At 45.0% G+C, this 15,844-nt stretch overlaps 1 protein-coding gene across 6 annotated transcripts in view; it reads right to left on the reverse strand.

Moving 5' to 3' along the window:
- Positions 1 to 15,844, reverse strand: part of secisbp2 (SECIS binding protein 2) — a 134,070-nt gene that overhangs the window by 7,874 nt on the left and 110,352 nt on the right. For 2 of the 6 annotated variants that reach the window (XM_070881873.1, XM_070881890.1), the window contains exons 16-18: positions 15,078 to 15,232; positions 4,344 to 4,542; positions 2,283 to 2,384 (exon numbers count right to left, since the gene is read on the reverse strand). In XM_070881873.1, coding sequence (XP_070737974.1) covers positions 2,283 to 2,384; positions 4,344 to 4,542; positions 15,078 to 15,232 — 456 coding nt within the window. Of the gene's footprint in view, positions 1 to 1,113; positions 2,385 to 4,343; positions 4,543 to 15,077; positions 15,233 to 15,844 lie in introns of those variants that run through there. The other 4 variants (XM_070881864.1, XM_070881883.1, XM_070881897.1 and 1 more) reach the window with 2 other exon arrangements.

The following is a 15,844-nucleotide window of genomic DNA, read 5'->3' on the forward strand; positions in this document are numbered from 1 at the left end:
GGGGGGGGAAGGGTGGAGGAGGGGGGGGGAAGGGTGGAGGAGGGGGGGGGAAGGGTGGAGGAGGGGGGGGAAGGGACGGTAGGGGGGGGAAGGGTGGAGGAGAGGGGGGGGAAGGGTGGAGGAGGGGGGGGAAGGGTGGAGGAGGGGGGGGAAGGGTGGAGGAGGGGGGGAAGGGTGGAGGAGGGGGGGAAGGGTGGAGGAGGGGGGGAAGGGTGGAGGAGGGGGGGAAGGGTGGAGGAGGGGGGGGAAGGGTGGAGGAGGGGGGGAAGGGTGGAGGAGGGGGAGGGAGGGAGGAGGAGGGGGGGAAGGGTGGAGGAGGGGGGGAAGGGGTGGGAGGAGGGGGGGGGAAGGGTGGAGGAGGGGGGGAAGGGTGGAGGAGGGGGGGAAGGGTGGAGGAGGGGGGGGAAGGGTGGAGGAGGGGGGGGGGAAGGGTGGAGGAGGGGGGAGGGAAGGGTGGAGGAGGGGGAGGGAAGGGTGGAGGAGGGGGGGAAGGGTGGAGGAGGGGGGGGAAGGGTGGAGGAGGGGGGGGGAAGGGTGGAGGAGGGGGGGAGAGGGGGAGGGAAGGGTGGAGGAGGGGGGAGGGTGGAGGAGGGGGGAAGGGTGGAGGAGGGGGGGGAAGGGTGGAGGAGGGGGGGGGGAGGAGGGTGGAGGAGGGGGGGGGGAAGGGTGGAGGAGGGGGGGGAAGGGGGGGAGGGGGGGAGGAGAAGGGGGAAGGGGGGGAGAAGGGGAAGGGGGGAGGAGGAGGAGGGGGGAGGAGAAGTGGGGGGGGGAATAGAAGGGGGGGGAAAGGAGAAGTGGGGGGGGAAGAGAAGGGGGGGGGAAGAGAAGGGGGGTGGGGGAGCCGGGCCCGGCTGGGCCCAAGACTTCGGGCAGTCCCCAGCACTAGATTTACAGGTAGGTGGCGTTGGGTCAGGTCGGGTCCGGGGGGGCGGTCGGGAGTACGGGTCGGGTCGGGGGGGGAGGAGGGAGGTCGGGTTGGTTTGGGTGGAGGAGGTGGTGGGGGAAGGGAGGGAGCGCAGGTCGGGTCGGGGTGGGGGGGGGGGGCAGAGGGAGGTCGGGTCGGTTCGTGTCGGGGGGGTGGTGGGAGGGAGGTTGGTTCGGTTCGGGTCAGCGGGGGGGGGGGGAGGAGGGAGGGAGGGAGAGGGAGGTCAGGTCGGGTGGGGGGGGGGGAGTGCGGGTCGGGTCCAGTCCGGGGGGTCGGGTCGGGTCCGGGGGGGGGAAGCGGGAGTCGGGTCGGGAGGAGGCAGGAGCTGGGCGTGGGAGGCAGCCTTATCACGCAGCCCCAGTGAGGCCATTCGGCCAGGGCTAGGGGCTGCGTGCTTCGGGCCCCTCCCACAGTTTTGGGCGCCTGGAGCTACTGCACATGCGCGCCCACTGTAGCGCGCATGTGCAGAGGTTCCGGCCCTGTTTTCAGCACAGGGACCTAGCTCCGCCCCCTACAGCTCATGCTGCGCCGCGCCCGGCTTCAGAGGACCAGCAGGGAGCCGGAGAATCTGTAAGTTTTTTTTAGGCGCAGTTTGTGGCGCGGAAAATGGGCGTCCAGGTTGGGGCTGCGCCGTTATAGGCGCGGCCCGAAACTTGGGCCCTTGGAGTGGAAGCAAGTCTTCCTCGATTTTGAGGGACTGCCTATGATGATATAAGCAGCTCTACGATAAAGTTACCTAGGGTTCAGCAATGCTGGCCATCAAACTTTCTCACTTGGCAGTCTCCAGGTGTGCTCTGTCTCAGAATAAACCATCATTCTTGATGGAAGCTATTACGGCATGAAATTAAGAATTTCAGGAAAGATGGAAAACTATAGTGTATAAGATATTTTTGACTGATCTCTGGAACTATTTTGAAATGGACCATTGAGGGGCAAAATATCACTCCGAATGTCAACCTCAGGAGGAGGGTAATCTCTGGGCAATGAATTAATTCTCAGCTATCCATCATTCTCAACTTAGTTTCTTCAGACTATTTAAGGTTGCCCAATGTTCATCATTGCTTAATTAACATTTTTCTTCAGCCAATTAGATTTTTCAAAAATGCATTCAAATTAGGTTTACTCTCACTTGGGGATGATAGGAATCTGGACATGTTTTTTTTTAAAAAAAGGTGACAGCCTTTTCACTTACTGTAATTTTTAATCACTATTTCCTGCACAAAATAATCAAACTCTCCTTTGGATAGAGAGCTGCAGAAACATTTTACAGTGCTATGAAAAACTACATTCATTCATCTTATTGCTGCTTGACATTCAAAATCAAGAATAGATTTTGGAAAATTCTGTATTGAATCACCAGTTTCTTCTTCTGAGTCACAGTGTAGAGTCTCTGAAGTTCCTGTGTTTTCAGTGTCTGACAGGTTACACTGCCTCTTGAGCAAGTTTCTCCATGTAGTAACTGTAACAAGGATAGTTAGACCACATCATTAATTTAATTGCAGTTAAACAAATCAAATCACAAACCCCGTTTTTAACCTGTTCCTTACCCATTGGGAGTTACCTTTCTCCTAATCAGTTGTAGTTAGGAAACAAAGTAAAATAGGCAAATTATTGGGTATTCTAACTAAGCTCAAATGTAGACTATTGGTCATTTTGCTTTTAATCAATAAACCTATTATGATTCAATTTCATAAAAGGTGCAATTAGCATCTAGAATAAATTAAAAAATTAAAACTCCATTATAATAGAATGGAATTATTTTTATGTAATGGTAACAAAGTATTTTGGTCGGAGATTTAAAATATTCAAAATTCTACTTTCTCCAAAGCTGAGAATTTAATTTCAGGGTTAAACCCAACTTAACCCTTTACCACACACTGTACGAGTTTACTCGTACGGTGCAATCAGGTTTTGTGGGCTGCTGAGTTTACTTGTCCATCACAACAATGGCAGCTTGAGTTGTTCCCACATTTAAAATGGATAATAGAAGCCAGAAAGAAGTAAAATAGCTGAGGATTTTAACATTTAAAAATATATAAAAGGTTAGACTATAGACAAGGCCAGATTAACTGAAGTTGAAATAATGCAAATGTAACAAAGCAAGAAAGAGTGGGAGGAAAGGAAAAGCTTGGCATGGTTAATAGCAGTGGTGTCTTGTTTTTGTCGTCTTATTTGATATAGTTTTCAGCATTTAATGTTTGTAGTTTACAACTAATATTAATTTGTTCAGTATTAGGCTGAGTTGCTGAAAAAAAGCCCATGGAGACCTGGACTTGCCACTAGTTTATGGGTTTAAATTTTAAAAAGTCTCAGATTTCAAATAATCTATTTGTTAAGCTGATGGAGGTAAAAAACACATTTAGTTTCCTAGTTAAAATCAGATTAAGTACTTTTAAAGGTTAATTTACATGGAATTATGCTTCACACACTCCTACTTCCCAAATAGTACATGAAATATTTTTTCTTCTTCCTTTTCTTTACTGCCAAAATGCAAAAAGGCCCTCATTTATGAGACTGTATCATTCCCTCATTAACAAAGGAACGATCTTGTTTCTCACTAACAGAGTTCTGTACTTGACCCAAAGCCAATGCTGCAATAAAAGACAAGAATCATCATTTGTCATTGACAATCACTAGTACAATCTAGGTTATGAGAGCCCTTTTATGACAACTAGGCCTAGAGATCTGATTTATGTACTGGTGTGATTTAAATATGTGGCAGGTGTAGAAATCCTAGGTGTGACTCATTTACAATGAATATACTAGATTTTATAGTAAGTAGGGAACTTGCATCCATACATCCTACAGCCTCAACACCCCTCGCGAGGAGGAAGAACTTTTCAAGAGGCAGTAATTCAAACATTTATAATACCAGAGTATTTACAAATGTAATCTATTGGCTCTGGAACCATTGTTTTACCCCATGTAGATTAATGATTTAAAATTCTAACTGGAGGTGCTTGCCTTTGTGCATGATTGCAATTTCTTCGACAGCACCTCCCAAACCTGTGGGATCAACTGCTTAGAAAGACAAGGGCAGCAGGCGTATGGGAACACCATCACCTCCAAGTTTTCCTCCAAATCACACACACCATACTGACTTGGAAATATATTGCCGTTCCTTCATCGTCATTGGTTCAAAATCCTGGAACTCCCTTCCTAACAGCATTGTAGGAGCACCTTCATCACACAGACTGCAGTGGTTCAAGGTGGCAGCTCACCACTACCTTCTAAAGTGCAATTAAGGAAGGGCAATAAATGCTGGCCTTGCCAGTGACACCCACATTCCATGAACGAATAAAAAAAATTAATATTTCGTAGTCCAATAGTACAGTAGAACGCCTTGAAATACAACTACATATATGCTGGGAAGTAGGTTTGATTGGAGTTATGCCACTACACAGTATTTGATATGCACCATATTCTGGTTCACTGGCTTCAGAGAAAGATTGAGAGGTCATGCTATCCAATGCAATGGTGCTTTCCTCTGACAGATCGCACAATGGTTCCACTGAATTTCCTTCATCTGCTGTAAGTTCCCGCTCCAAGGCATTAAGCATTTCCTGATATGCTTTCCTCGCTTCCTCAGTGAGTTCAACCATTTGATGAAACTGGTTCTGGAAATGAAACATACAAGAAAGGTATTAATTGAAAATATTGATGCTTATGAGGAAATTTCTTTAGCTGTGCAGCAACTCGAAAATCACTTTAAAAGCTGGCACATTTTGATTTCATTTCTTGTCCAAAGAAAATGTGAAACAGTATTTTCAATACTATCTATTTTATGATTATAGTGAAATATTATAGCAATTTACCAAATGCTTCAAACTGTGCTACTTTGAAACATATCATCATAGGCAGTCCCTCGAAATCGAGGAAGACTTGCTTCCACTCTAAAAGTGAGTTCTCAGGTGACTGAACAGTCCAATACGGGAATTACAGTCTCTGTCACAGGTGGGACAGTGTCAAAGGCCTTTGTAAGGTCAAAGGCGGCCATGTACAAGGGTTGGTCCCTGCATTTTTCTTGCAGCTGTCGCGCTGCAGAAATCATGTCTGTTGCACCCCGAAGAGGACGAAATCTGCATTGTGACTCCTGCGAGGAGCTTCTCAGCTACAGGGAGAAGATGGTTGAGGAGGATTCTAGCGACGACTTTCCCTGTGGCTGATAACAGGGAGATTCCTCTGTAGTTGCCGCAGTTGGACTTGTCCCCTTTTTTAAAGATGGTCACGATTACTACATCTCTGAGATCTTCCGGCATGCTCTCCTCCTTCCAGATGAGAGAGATGAGGTTATGTATTCTTGCCAATAGTGCCTCTCCGCCATACTTTAGTGCCTCAGTGGGGATATCATCCACCCCAGTTGCCTTGTAGATCTTAAGCTGGCGGATAGTCTTTACCAACTCGTGCAAGGTTGGGCTTTTGCCGAGATGGTGGCAGGTAGTATGCTGCGGGATGGAGTCAAGGACACTCGAGTCAAAGGCAGAGTCTCGGTTAAGGAGATCTTTGAAGTGCTCCTTCTAGCGGGTCCTAACTGCCTCGGTGACCTTGATGAGTGTCTCCCCGTTCTTGACCAGCAGTGGGGTGGGGCCTTGAGTGTTTGGGCTGTAGGCGGCCTTGACTGCGGTGAAGAATCCTCGCACATCATGGCTGTTGGCCAGTTGCTGAATCTCTTGTGCTTTCTCCACCCACCATCTATTCTTTAGATCGCGGGTTTTTTGTTGGACCTCGGCCTTAAGCTGTCTGTAATGCTGTTTTGCTGCTCCCGAGCTTGGTTGTTGTTTCAGGCTCAGAAATGCCTTGCGCTTGCGATTTATTAGCTCTTGGATCTCCTGGTCATTCTCATCAAACCAGTCCTGGTATTTCCTGGTTGAGTGACCGAGCGTTTCTTCGCAGACATTGGTTATGGAGGCCTGGAGGGCAGACCAAGCGCTGTGGGCATTCTGCGTCTCAGGGTCACCAAGGGAAGCCAGGTTAGCAGTGAAGCACTTGCTGTATAGGGCTCTCTTAGCTGGGTCTTTGAGTGCCTCGGCATTGACTTTTTTGCGGCACTGCTTCTGCTGCCGTCGCTGCTTTGGGACTATGTTGATGTTGATAATGGAGCGGATTAGGCGGTGGTCCGTCCAGCAGTCGTCAGCTCCTGTCATGGCACGGGTGATGCACACAACCTTGCAATCCCTGGCTCGGACGATGACATAGTCGAGCAGGTGCCAGTGTTTGGAGCGAGGGTAATGCATGATGCCTCGTACTTGTCCCTCTGGCATAACAAGGTGTTAGTGATAACAAGATCGTGCTCTAGGCATTTTGTCAGGAGCAGGGTCCCGCTGGAATTGGTTTTCCCAAAGGGCTGTGTCCTTGCCAACCCTGGTGTTGAAGTTGCCGAGGAGGATCAGTTTGTCGTCCGTCGGGATGCGGGACAGGGATTTTGAGAGGCTGGAGTAAAAACCCTCTTTGGATTTCTGTATACATAACCCAACATGCACATACATAATAAATATATACACCAACGCTGATTTCCCATGGCATTTCTCAACAAAAGCTATGCTGCTTTACGCCAACGTAAAATACATTCATCAGGGCCACTGATTTATGGTGATTGATCAAACCAAATTGTTTTTATTACACAGTATTCTGGAAATGCTGATGGTATTTTAGGATTGACTTGCGTGATTATGTCTATATTTTTGTGGAAATTGTTAATTGGTGACCTTGATTATTGTAAGTTTGTCGAACATGTACAATTAAAGTCTAGGTTGGTTGCAGATGGGTGGTAAGATGTAGCAATACTAGAGAGTTGGGGAGGAGAAGGGGGGGTGGTGAAAGTCGTGTGATTGATATTATTGGGTCTTTGGTACTGAGGAGCAAGTGTTCATAGGTGTAGGACTACTAGGAAGCGGGTGCACCTATCTTTGGTAGGGTCTGGGCCTACTCGAGGTGTCTAGCATCTAGTGTTTGGGAGAGAGCTAAGATCTGGCAGCATTGTTGGGGAAAGGAGAATGGAGCCTTGAGCATTCATCCATTCCTGTCCCCCAAGAGGTTTTATAGCATTTTCAAAATCGGTTTCCCAGCAGAGTTGGGAATGGGCCCAAGTTGCTTCGAGTTGCATGTTGAAAATACAGTGTGTACGATGTGCTTTAAACAACTAAGAAAAGGTACTCAGCTGTGTCAGGGAAACCATTCATGGTTGCCCAACCTGACCCCAGAAAGGCCAGATTGTTCTGTTTCTGGCCAAATCAGCTTCAATATTTTTGAAGTGCTTACTCTCTTAGTAAACACACAGTCAGCGCTTTAAGCTGGTTCCAAGTTCATAGTTGGGAACGCAGCAATATGCTCTTTCTCAGGGTGGATCAGGATTAAGGGAGGGAATAGAGAGCACCTGCTTATGTATGGAGACAGCACAAGCACTTTAGAAAAAAATTCATTCACAGGATGTGGGCGTCGCTTGCAAGGCCAGCATTTATTGTCCATCCCAAATTATTCTCGAGAAGCTGGTGATGAGCCACCACTTTGAAAACTGAGTGGCTTGCTAGGCCATTTCAGAGGGCAGTTGAGAGTCAACCACATTGCTGTGGGTCTGGAGTCACATGTAGGCCAGACCAGGTAAGGACAGCAGATTTCCTTCCCTAAAAGGACATTAGTGAACCAGGTGGGTTTCATGGTCACCATTACTGATACTAGCTTTTTAATTCCAGATTTATTTAATTAATTGAATTTAAATTCCCCAGCTGTCATGGTGGGATTTCAACTCACGTCTCCAGATCACTAGTCCACTTGGAATGGGGAGGGTTGGAATGGGGCGAGTCAGGAAAGGAGTGGGTAGTGACAGCAGGGGCAGACATTCAGCAGAAGTCTTTATAGGCCTCAAGTGTTGTGAACACCAGCACCTGCAGCTAGGAGATGTAAATCATCAATTTGGAAGACCCAAATGGAGTGAACCAGCAGAGGTAAGAACAAGAAATTAGGCTATAATTAGAACATTTTAATGCGACAGAAAAAGCATGACAGAATCTGTTTATACCTAAAGGAAATGTGTAACCATATGTAAGACTTTACTCGCTGATGTCCCCATAATTGGGCGAGTGGGAGGATTGAAAGCTAAATATAATGGTAAGTATCTTGTTATGGCTTTAGCACTATATAGCGCAGGTGTTACTCTTGAAGCATTACACATGCGTGGGAAAGTGTTAGGAAAATAATAGGCATTAATATAGCACTTTTAATTTCGTAAAACATCTCAAGGCACTTCACAGGAGCGTTATGATACAAAATTTGACATCAAACCACAGAGAGATTTGGACAGGCGACCAAAGGTCAAAGATTTAAGGAGCATCTTAAAAGGAGTAGAGAGGCGGAGAGGTTTAGGGAGGGAATTCCAGAGCTTAGGGCCTAGGCAGTTGAAGGAACGGCCGCCCATGGTGGGACAATGTAAATCGAAATGCACTAAAGGCCAGCATTGAATTGACTGTAGAGATCTCAGAGGGTTGTAGTGCTGGAAGAGGTTACAGAGATGCAATGGAGGCCATGGAGGGATTTGAAAACAAGGATGAGAATGTTAAAATGAGAGGTGTTGCCAGACCAGGAGCCAATGTAGGTCAGCAACCACAGGGGTGATGGGTGAACAGGACTTGGTGCGAATTAGGATACGGGCAGCAGAATTTTGGATAAGCTGAAGTATGCGGAGGGTGGAGGATGGGAAACTGGCCAGGGGAGCATTGCAATAGTCAAGTGTGCAGGTAACAAAGCTTGGATTTCAGCAGCAGATGAGCTGTCAGGGGAAGAGACAGGTAATGTTATGGAGGTGGAAGTAGACCGTCTTGCTATGAAGAGGATTTGAGGTCAGAAGTTCAGCTCAGTGTCAAATAGGATAGTGAGGTTGAAAAAAGTCTGGTTCAGTCTCGGATGGTGGCCAGGGAGGATAATGGAGTCTGTAGCTAGGGAACGGGGTTTACGGCAGGGGCCGAAGACAATGAGCCATAATTTTCTGCAGGAGTGAATCTAACGCCATCTGCCAATAGTTAGACATGACCTTGCCAGTTTAATCTCCATGATATTTTGTGTAGCAAGTTACTGGAAGTCTGAGCTGAAAACCTCGCAACGAGGGAAATCGGGTAAGCAACTGTAAAACCAATCAGACTGAAGGATTGTGAAATAAATAGCGTACGGACTGAGTAGGAAGTGTAAACTAGAGTGAATGAATTCAATGCTAAATCCGTACAGAAAAAGCAAGAGAGAGGGAAAGAAAGATTGGATTCAGTGATAAAAAAGACAGGAAAAGTAAAAAAAAATGTTTTTATGACTTTAAAAAAAATATCCAATTAAAACCTGAAGGAATGAGATTTCTCACTTATAATAGTTAATTTTTGGTGCCAAAGAGGTTCACTGGCACTAATTAACAATTCGCACATCGTTAAGCATCTGACAGCTAATCAAATATGCAGACTTTAAATAACTCCAAACCAGACTCCATGCATTACTTCAGACCAATTGTAACTTTCTGTGGCAAGTTTAGCTTGTATATATACCGTGCAAGTTCAACAACTTCAAGTTGCTCAATGCTGAATGGTGAGCCAGACAGCAAGATGCAGTTTTTATGAATTTAACCATAGACACAAAAGTTTGGATTTCTGCATATAATTGCGCATCTGTCCTCACCTAAAATTTCTGTAGAATTTGTGCATAAATCATGCCAGTGCTATTAGCCTCATCGATATTTTGACATTAGAAATTATGGGCCAATAGCTTTTGGTTGTCCCAATATTTAATTGGAGGAAATTTCTGCTCATCCAATATTGCATGGCGGTCAGGCAGCATGACAAATCAGAGGCACGACACACGAACTAAGTGTAACAACAGGAAGTGAACACAGTGCAAGACTTTAGATTTATCCACAGCAACACAGCCTGCAGAATTTGGTAACCATGAATAAATAGCTACATTACTACAATAATTTTAATTATTTTTTTTTAAAAAGAGAAAAGGGACATCAATATCCTATCCATCAAACCAGGAAAGAGTTTCCTCCTTCCTACCAATAAAATCTTTTAGAATCCAGAAACTCAACATCAATTTAGTGAGCTTATAAGGGCTTAAAACTGTATTGTATAAATCCCACAAATATTCATCATCATCATAGGCAGTCCCTCGGAATCGAGAAAAACTTGCTTCCACTCTTAACGTGAGTTCTTAGATGGCTGCACAGTTCAATACGAGAACCACAGTCTCTGTCACAGGTGGAGCAGATAGTCGCTGAGGCCACCACCTCAGTAAAACCCCAACACTGCACGAGGTAGAAAAAGCCATAAGACAGCTTAAGAACAACAAGGCTTCGGGAGCGGATGGAATCCCTGCTGAGGCACTGAAGTATTGTGGAGAGGCACTACTGGCACGAATACATGACCTCATCACTCTCATCTGGAGGGAGGAGAGCATGCTGAGAGATCTCAGAGATGCAGTGATCGTGACCATCTTTAAAAAAGGAGAGATGTCCGACTGCGGCAACTACAGAGGAATCTCCCTGTTATCAGCCACTGGGAAGTTCGTCGCTAGAGTCCTCCTCAACAGTCTTCTCCCTGTGGCTGAGGAGCTCCTTCCGGAGTCAGTGAGGATTTTATCCCCTATGGGGTACGTCGGACATGATTTTTGCAGCACGACAGCTGCAGGAAAAATGCAGGGAACAACACCAGCCCTTAGACATGGCCACCTTCGACCTTCCAAAGGCCTTTGACACTGTCAACCATGAAAGTCTATGGAGCGTCCTCCTCTGTTTCGGATGCCCCCAAAAGTTCGTCACCATCCTCCGCCTGCTCCACGACGACATGCAGGCCATGATCCTTACCACCGGATCCATTACAAATATTATTGCTTCTATCACTAGATTTTTTTTTTGCATTTAAAAAAAAAACTCAGTTTTTATCTGCTATAATAATGTTAGGGGGTTAGTTAGAATTACAACTTCATGTCTTTAACCTATTATCCACTTTAACTTCAATTTTTAACAGTTGCTATCCCATCTGCTACAGTAATTTATTTACTAGATTCCTGGTTTACAGACTGAAAGTCACCCTTTTGGACTCCCAGCTACCAAGGAACTGATCAACATTATTCTTGAACAGCAAAGAAATCCTTGCTGACAAATTACACTTACACTCAATATTGCCTCTGAATACATCGATCACTTCAGAATAGTTCAGCTTCAGTTTAAGTTAATCCACCAAAATGGTCTAGTTTCACTTCAAATAGCCTTTCCCCAGTAGGCACCAGCAGTTTTAGTTCAGCATGTAAGCCATTGTCCTAGACCAGCAAGATTGCTCAAAATCGGTCTGACAGAGCAAAAAAGAGCCAAATGCAGACCAAGTACATTTATGCTGCACTCTATTTTTATATTGGCCCAGAAATTCCTGCCTCCTGGGTCCGTATGGACCGAGGAAGGCATCGCAAAAGCTGGTTTTCAAGACACAATGCGCATGCGCTGAAAACCGGCTTTTCCGATCTGTCAAGCTGGAGCTTGACAGATCCGCCATATATCAGGAGTGAGGATATTTGCAAGGGCAAGATTGCAGTATTTACCCATATCTTGCCTGGCAAATGTCCTCAAAACTCTTGTGCCTGATAGAAGCAGGCGCATAGCCTACTTTTACAGGCCTAAGAGTTTAAAAACATAAAAAAATGATTAAAATAACATTTTAAAAAACATGTTAAAACCCTGCCCACTCAGGTAATGTTATTTTAAATCTTAACCCTAACTTTAAAAAAAAAAAGGCAATTTTTTTTTTCTTTTAAAAAAAACATTTATAATAACTTTAATTTCTATTAGTATATTATGTGAGGTGTTTTTAAAATGTTTAATGTAGTATTTGTGCGTTTTGGGGTTTTTCTCATTCATAGTAATAGGAAATTCGTAACTTACGAATCTACTATTACTATGAATGAGAAAATACTTACCTGTGATTAGGTGTCCAGGCCCACATGAAACCTGCGGACGTCCCAACGTGAACGCGCAGTGACGCGCAACCACGAGAGGCTTCCGGACTGGGATCTCAAGCGGGCGCAGCAGCTTAAGGTAAATGCGCATTTTATTTCTATTCTACAGTGCTTTGCCCGCAGGAAGTGCTCGAGAGGAATTTCTGGCCAATATATTTCCAAGTCTGGAATTTTTTGTGGATTAACTAGTAGAGTGGACAAGGGAAACCAGTGGATGTGGTGTATTTGGACTTTCAAAAGGCTTTTGAAAAGGTCCCACACAAGAGATTGGTGTGCAAAATCAAAGCACATGGTATTGGGGGTAATGTACTGACGTGGATAGAGAACTGGTTGGCAGATAGGAAGCAGAGAGTCGGGATAAACGGGTCCTTTTCAGAATGGCAGGCAGTGACAAGTGGGGTGCCGCAGGGCTCAGTACTGGGACCCCAGATCTTTACAATATACATCAATGATTTGGATGAAGGAATTGAGTGTAATATCTCCAAGTTTGCAGATGACACTAAACTGGGTGGCGGTGTGAGCTGTGAGGGGGCTGCTAAGAGGCTGGAGGGTGACTTGGACAGGTTAGGTGAGTGGGCAAATACATGGCAGATGCAGTATAATGTGGATAAATGTGAGGTTATCCACTTTGGGGGCAAAAACACGAAGGCAGATTATTATCTCAATGGCGGCAGATTAGGAAAAGGGGAGGTGCAATGAGACCTGGGGGTCATGGTTCATCAGTCACTGAAAGTGGGCATGCAGGTACAGCAGGCGGTGGTGAAGAAGGCAAATGGTATGTTGGCCTTCATAGCTAGGGGATTTGAATACAGGAGCAGGGAGGTCTTACTGCAGTTGTACAGGGCTTTAGTGAGGCCTCACCTGGAATACTGTGTTCAGTTTTGGTCTCCTAATCTGAGGAACAATGTTCTTGCTATTGAGGGAGTGCAGCGAAGGTTCACCAGACTGATTCCAGGGATGGTTGGTCTGTCATATGAGGAGAGACTGGATCAACTGGGCCTTTATTCACTGGAGTTTAGAAGGATGAGAGGGGATCTCATAGAAACGTATAAGATTCTGACGGGACTGGACAGGTTAGATGCAGGAAGAATGTTCCCGGTGTTGGGGAAGTCCAGAACCAGGTGACATAGTCTTAGGATAAGGAGTAGGCCATTTAGGACTGAGATGAGGAGAAACTTCTTCACTCAGAGAGTTGTTAACCTATGGAATTCCCTGCCGCAGAGAGTTGTTGATGCCAGTTCATTGGATATATTCAAGAGGAGTTAGATCTAGCCCTTACGGCTAAGGGTATCAAGGTGTATGGAGAGAAAGCAGGAAAGGGGTACTGAGGGAATGATCAGCCATGATCTTATTAAATGGCGGTGCAGGCTCGAAGGGCCGAATGCCTACTCCTATACCTATTTTCTATGTTTATGTTTCTATGTGTGTGACTTGGAGGGGAACTTGGAGATGATGGTGTTCCCATGCGTCTGCTGCCTTTGTTCGCCTGCTGCCCTTGTCCTTCAAGGTAGCAGAGGTTGTGGGTTTGGGAGGTGAGGACTTGACAATGATAGCAGCCGGAAGCAATTTGCAGTTGGCAGCCCTTAACATAGTGCACGTTTGACTAGTATCCAGGTACCAGAGTGCTCTGGGCATGCAGGCATCCACACAGGTGCAGAGCTCCACACCCTCAGCAACTAATTACATTAAAAAACATGCTGTTCAGAGTTTTAAAAATTCCCTGGAAGGCCAACAGGCTCCCTGGGCCCTTCTGAAACACACTTTCCCATCACTTTCTCTGGCATTATACTGCAGCTGGTACTAACAAATGGCACGAGATGCCCTGTTGACCTTAATACACTTACAGCAAAAAATGTCAGTCAGAAGTGAGACCAAATAGTTCCTATAGATTAAATTAACTGAAATGCCCCCAAATTCCTGCTATAATGAAAGAAAATATTGGTTGGCATAACAGTGTTCAATAGTGAGGATGTGGTACAATATAGGTCGAAGGATACCCCAAATTATATTCCTACTTTTTATATCAACGTGCAGCCAAAACCTTGTACTAATTATCAGTAAGCCTGCACCCTTAGATTTTATACCCCACCCAATACAAAATTTATTTCAATTCTAAGATACCTCCCTACCCCTCACACCATTTTTTAACCAAAGCCAAGGCAGAAAACCTGCTGCCAGGACTCTAATATTTTTTCCAAAAAACATTTTTTTAAAAATCAGAAAATATTCTCAGAACCCTTTTCAACTTAATCGTTGTAAAAGAATTTTAAAATTATAATTAAAAACCCTTTAACTTACCTTTTTTGCAGGGCTACTTACCTACCGCCCAGCTCCAGCTGCTTTTCATGGGCGGTTTTTTCTACTCACCTACGGGTCACCGTTGAGCTCAAACTTGGGCGGTAGCGGTTTTTGGACGGTGCACGCCGGCGGTCCGCTCCCCTGCGGTATTTCGAAACCGCCGGCGGAACTCTTTCTGGAAATTTCCGCCGGGTGGTTTACCGCCTAAACCGACCAATACCGCCGAGAAACCGGGCAGAGATTAAATGGAAAATCCAGCCACGTTTCTCTCTCCGCAGATGCTGCCTGACCTGCTGAAATTTCCAGCATTTTCTGTTTTTAATTATATAAATACAGTTGGTAGCTTTCAGTAATAGAGATGGCATTCTTACTTTGCACTTGTCTTAAGAATATGGGGGCTGAATTTTCTCAACCTTTCAGTGCTTCTTACACCGTCAGTTTCAGGGTGGTTTTAAGATGACAAAGACATTCCCTTTCCATCACTACATAACCTATCTGCTAACATCTTCAGCACCAACCCAGTGAGTTTGATACAAACGCACACACATGAAGATAAAATATAAAACTACTTCCCATCATATTACTAAGGGATTACTAAAGGAGTTTAATAATCTAGTAATGAAATGACAAGTACTCTTATTCATTTAGGACGGTTTTCAATCAACAAATGCATCTATTGTTAAAGATTTCCTACAATTATGAATGAATATAATTGGAATGGACACTAGCCTTTTCATACGAATTCAACTGACTTTCTCAGATTTTTAAAACATGGCACTAACATAGATATTGCATGCAGATCCTTTTAGGACCCCCTTCTGAAATTTACTCTGGCAAGAACTGAATTTGTGTATCACTGATCCAGGTTCTGACTAACCTCAGCACCATCATAACTGAAGATTCCAACCACACTAACAGGAACTGCTTTGTTCACACAGCGGCCTAGGGCTTTGCGATTGAGAGCAAAAACAAATGGAATCTCTTGTTCACGGGCAACTTCAATTATCGTATGCAATGCCTCATCCAAGCCACCTGGATAAAAGAATACAATGATTTTTAAGAAAACAATGCAAATGTCAACATTATTAAAGCAATGAGTTTAAAAAAATCTAATACTCTGCCTTTCACAAATGTAGTGGCCAAGTTTACCCTGGCCCATGAATCTTTACTGCAGGTCCATCTGAACCTTTGTAGTTCAAGACAAACAGACACAATTTTCACATTAATGCACTTTGTGGTGCAGTATCCCATAGGTCATACAGTTGGTTATCTTCACAATTTGAATTGCTGTTGCTAAAATCTTCTCCAACCCTCTGAACTCTCCATTCCTCAGACTCTAGCCTCTTGTGCATGCCCCCTTCCTTCACCCCACCACTGGTGACCATGCCTTGTCACCTAGGCTCAGACATCGGAATTTCCTCTCTCAAAGCCCTCCAACTCCCTTTCTCCTTTATGACTCTTCTTAAAACCAAATTCTCTGACCCAGCTTTAGATCAATCTTTCTTTTTGGTTTGGCATCCATTTGTCTTCTGTGAAGTTACTTAACATGTTTTATCATGTTCAAGGCATATATAAATGTTGTATATTGTTGTAAAGGCAAGCTTTATAAAAAGGGTACAGTAACAAGCAGTCTGATCAGGAGAA

The sequence above is a fragment of the Pristiophorus japonicus genome, chromosome 1 (genome assembly GCF_044704955.1).
Source record: "Pristiophorus japonicus isolate sPriJap1 chromosome 1, sPriJap1.hap1, whole genome shotgun sequence".
Lineage (NCBI taxonomy): Eukaryota > Metazoa > Chordata > Chondrichthyes > Pristiophoridae > Pristiophorus > Pristiophorus japonicus.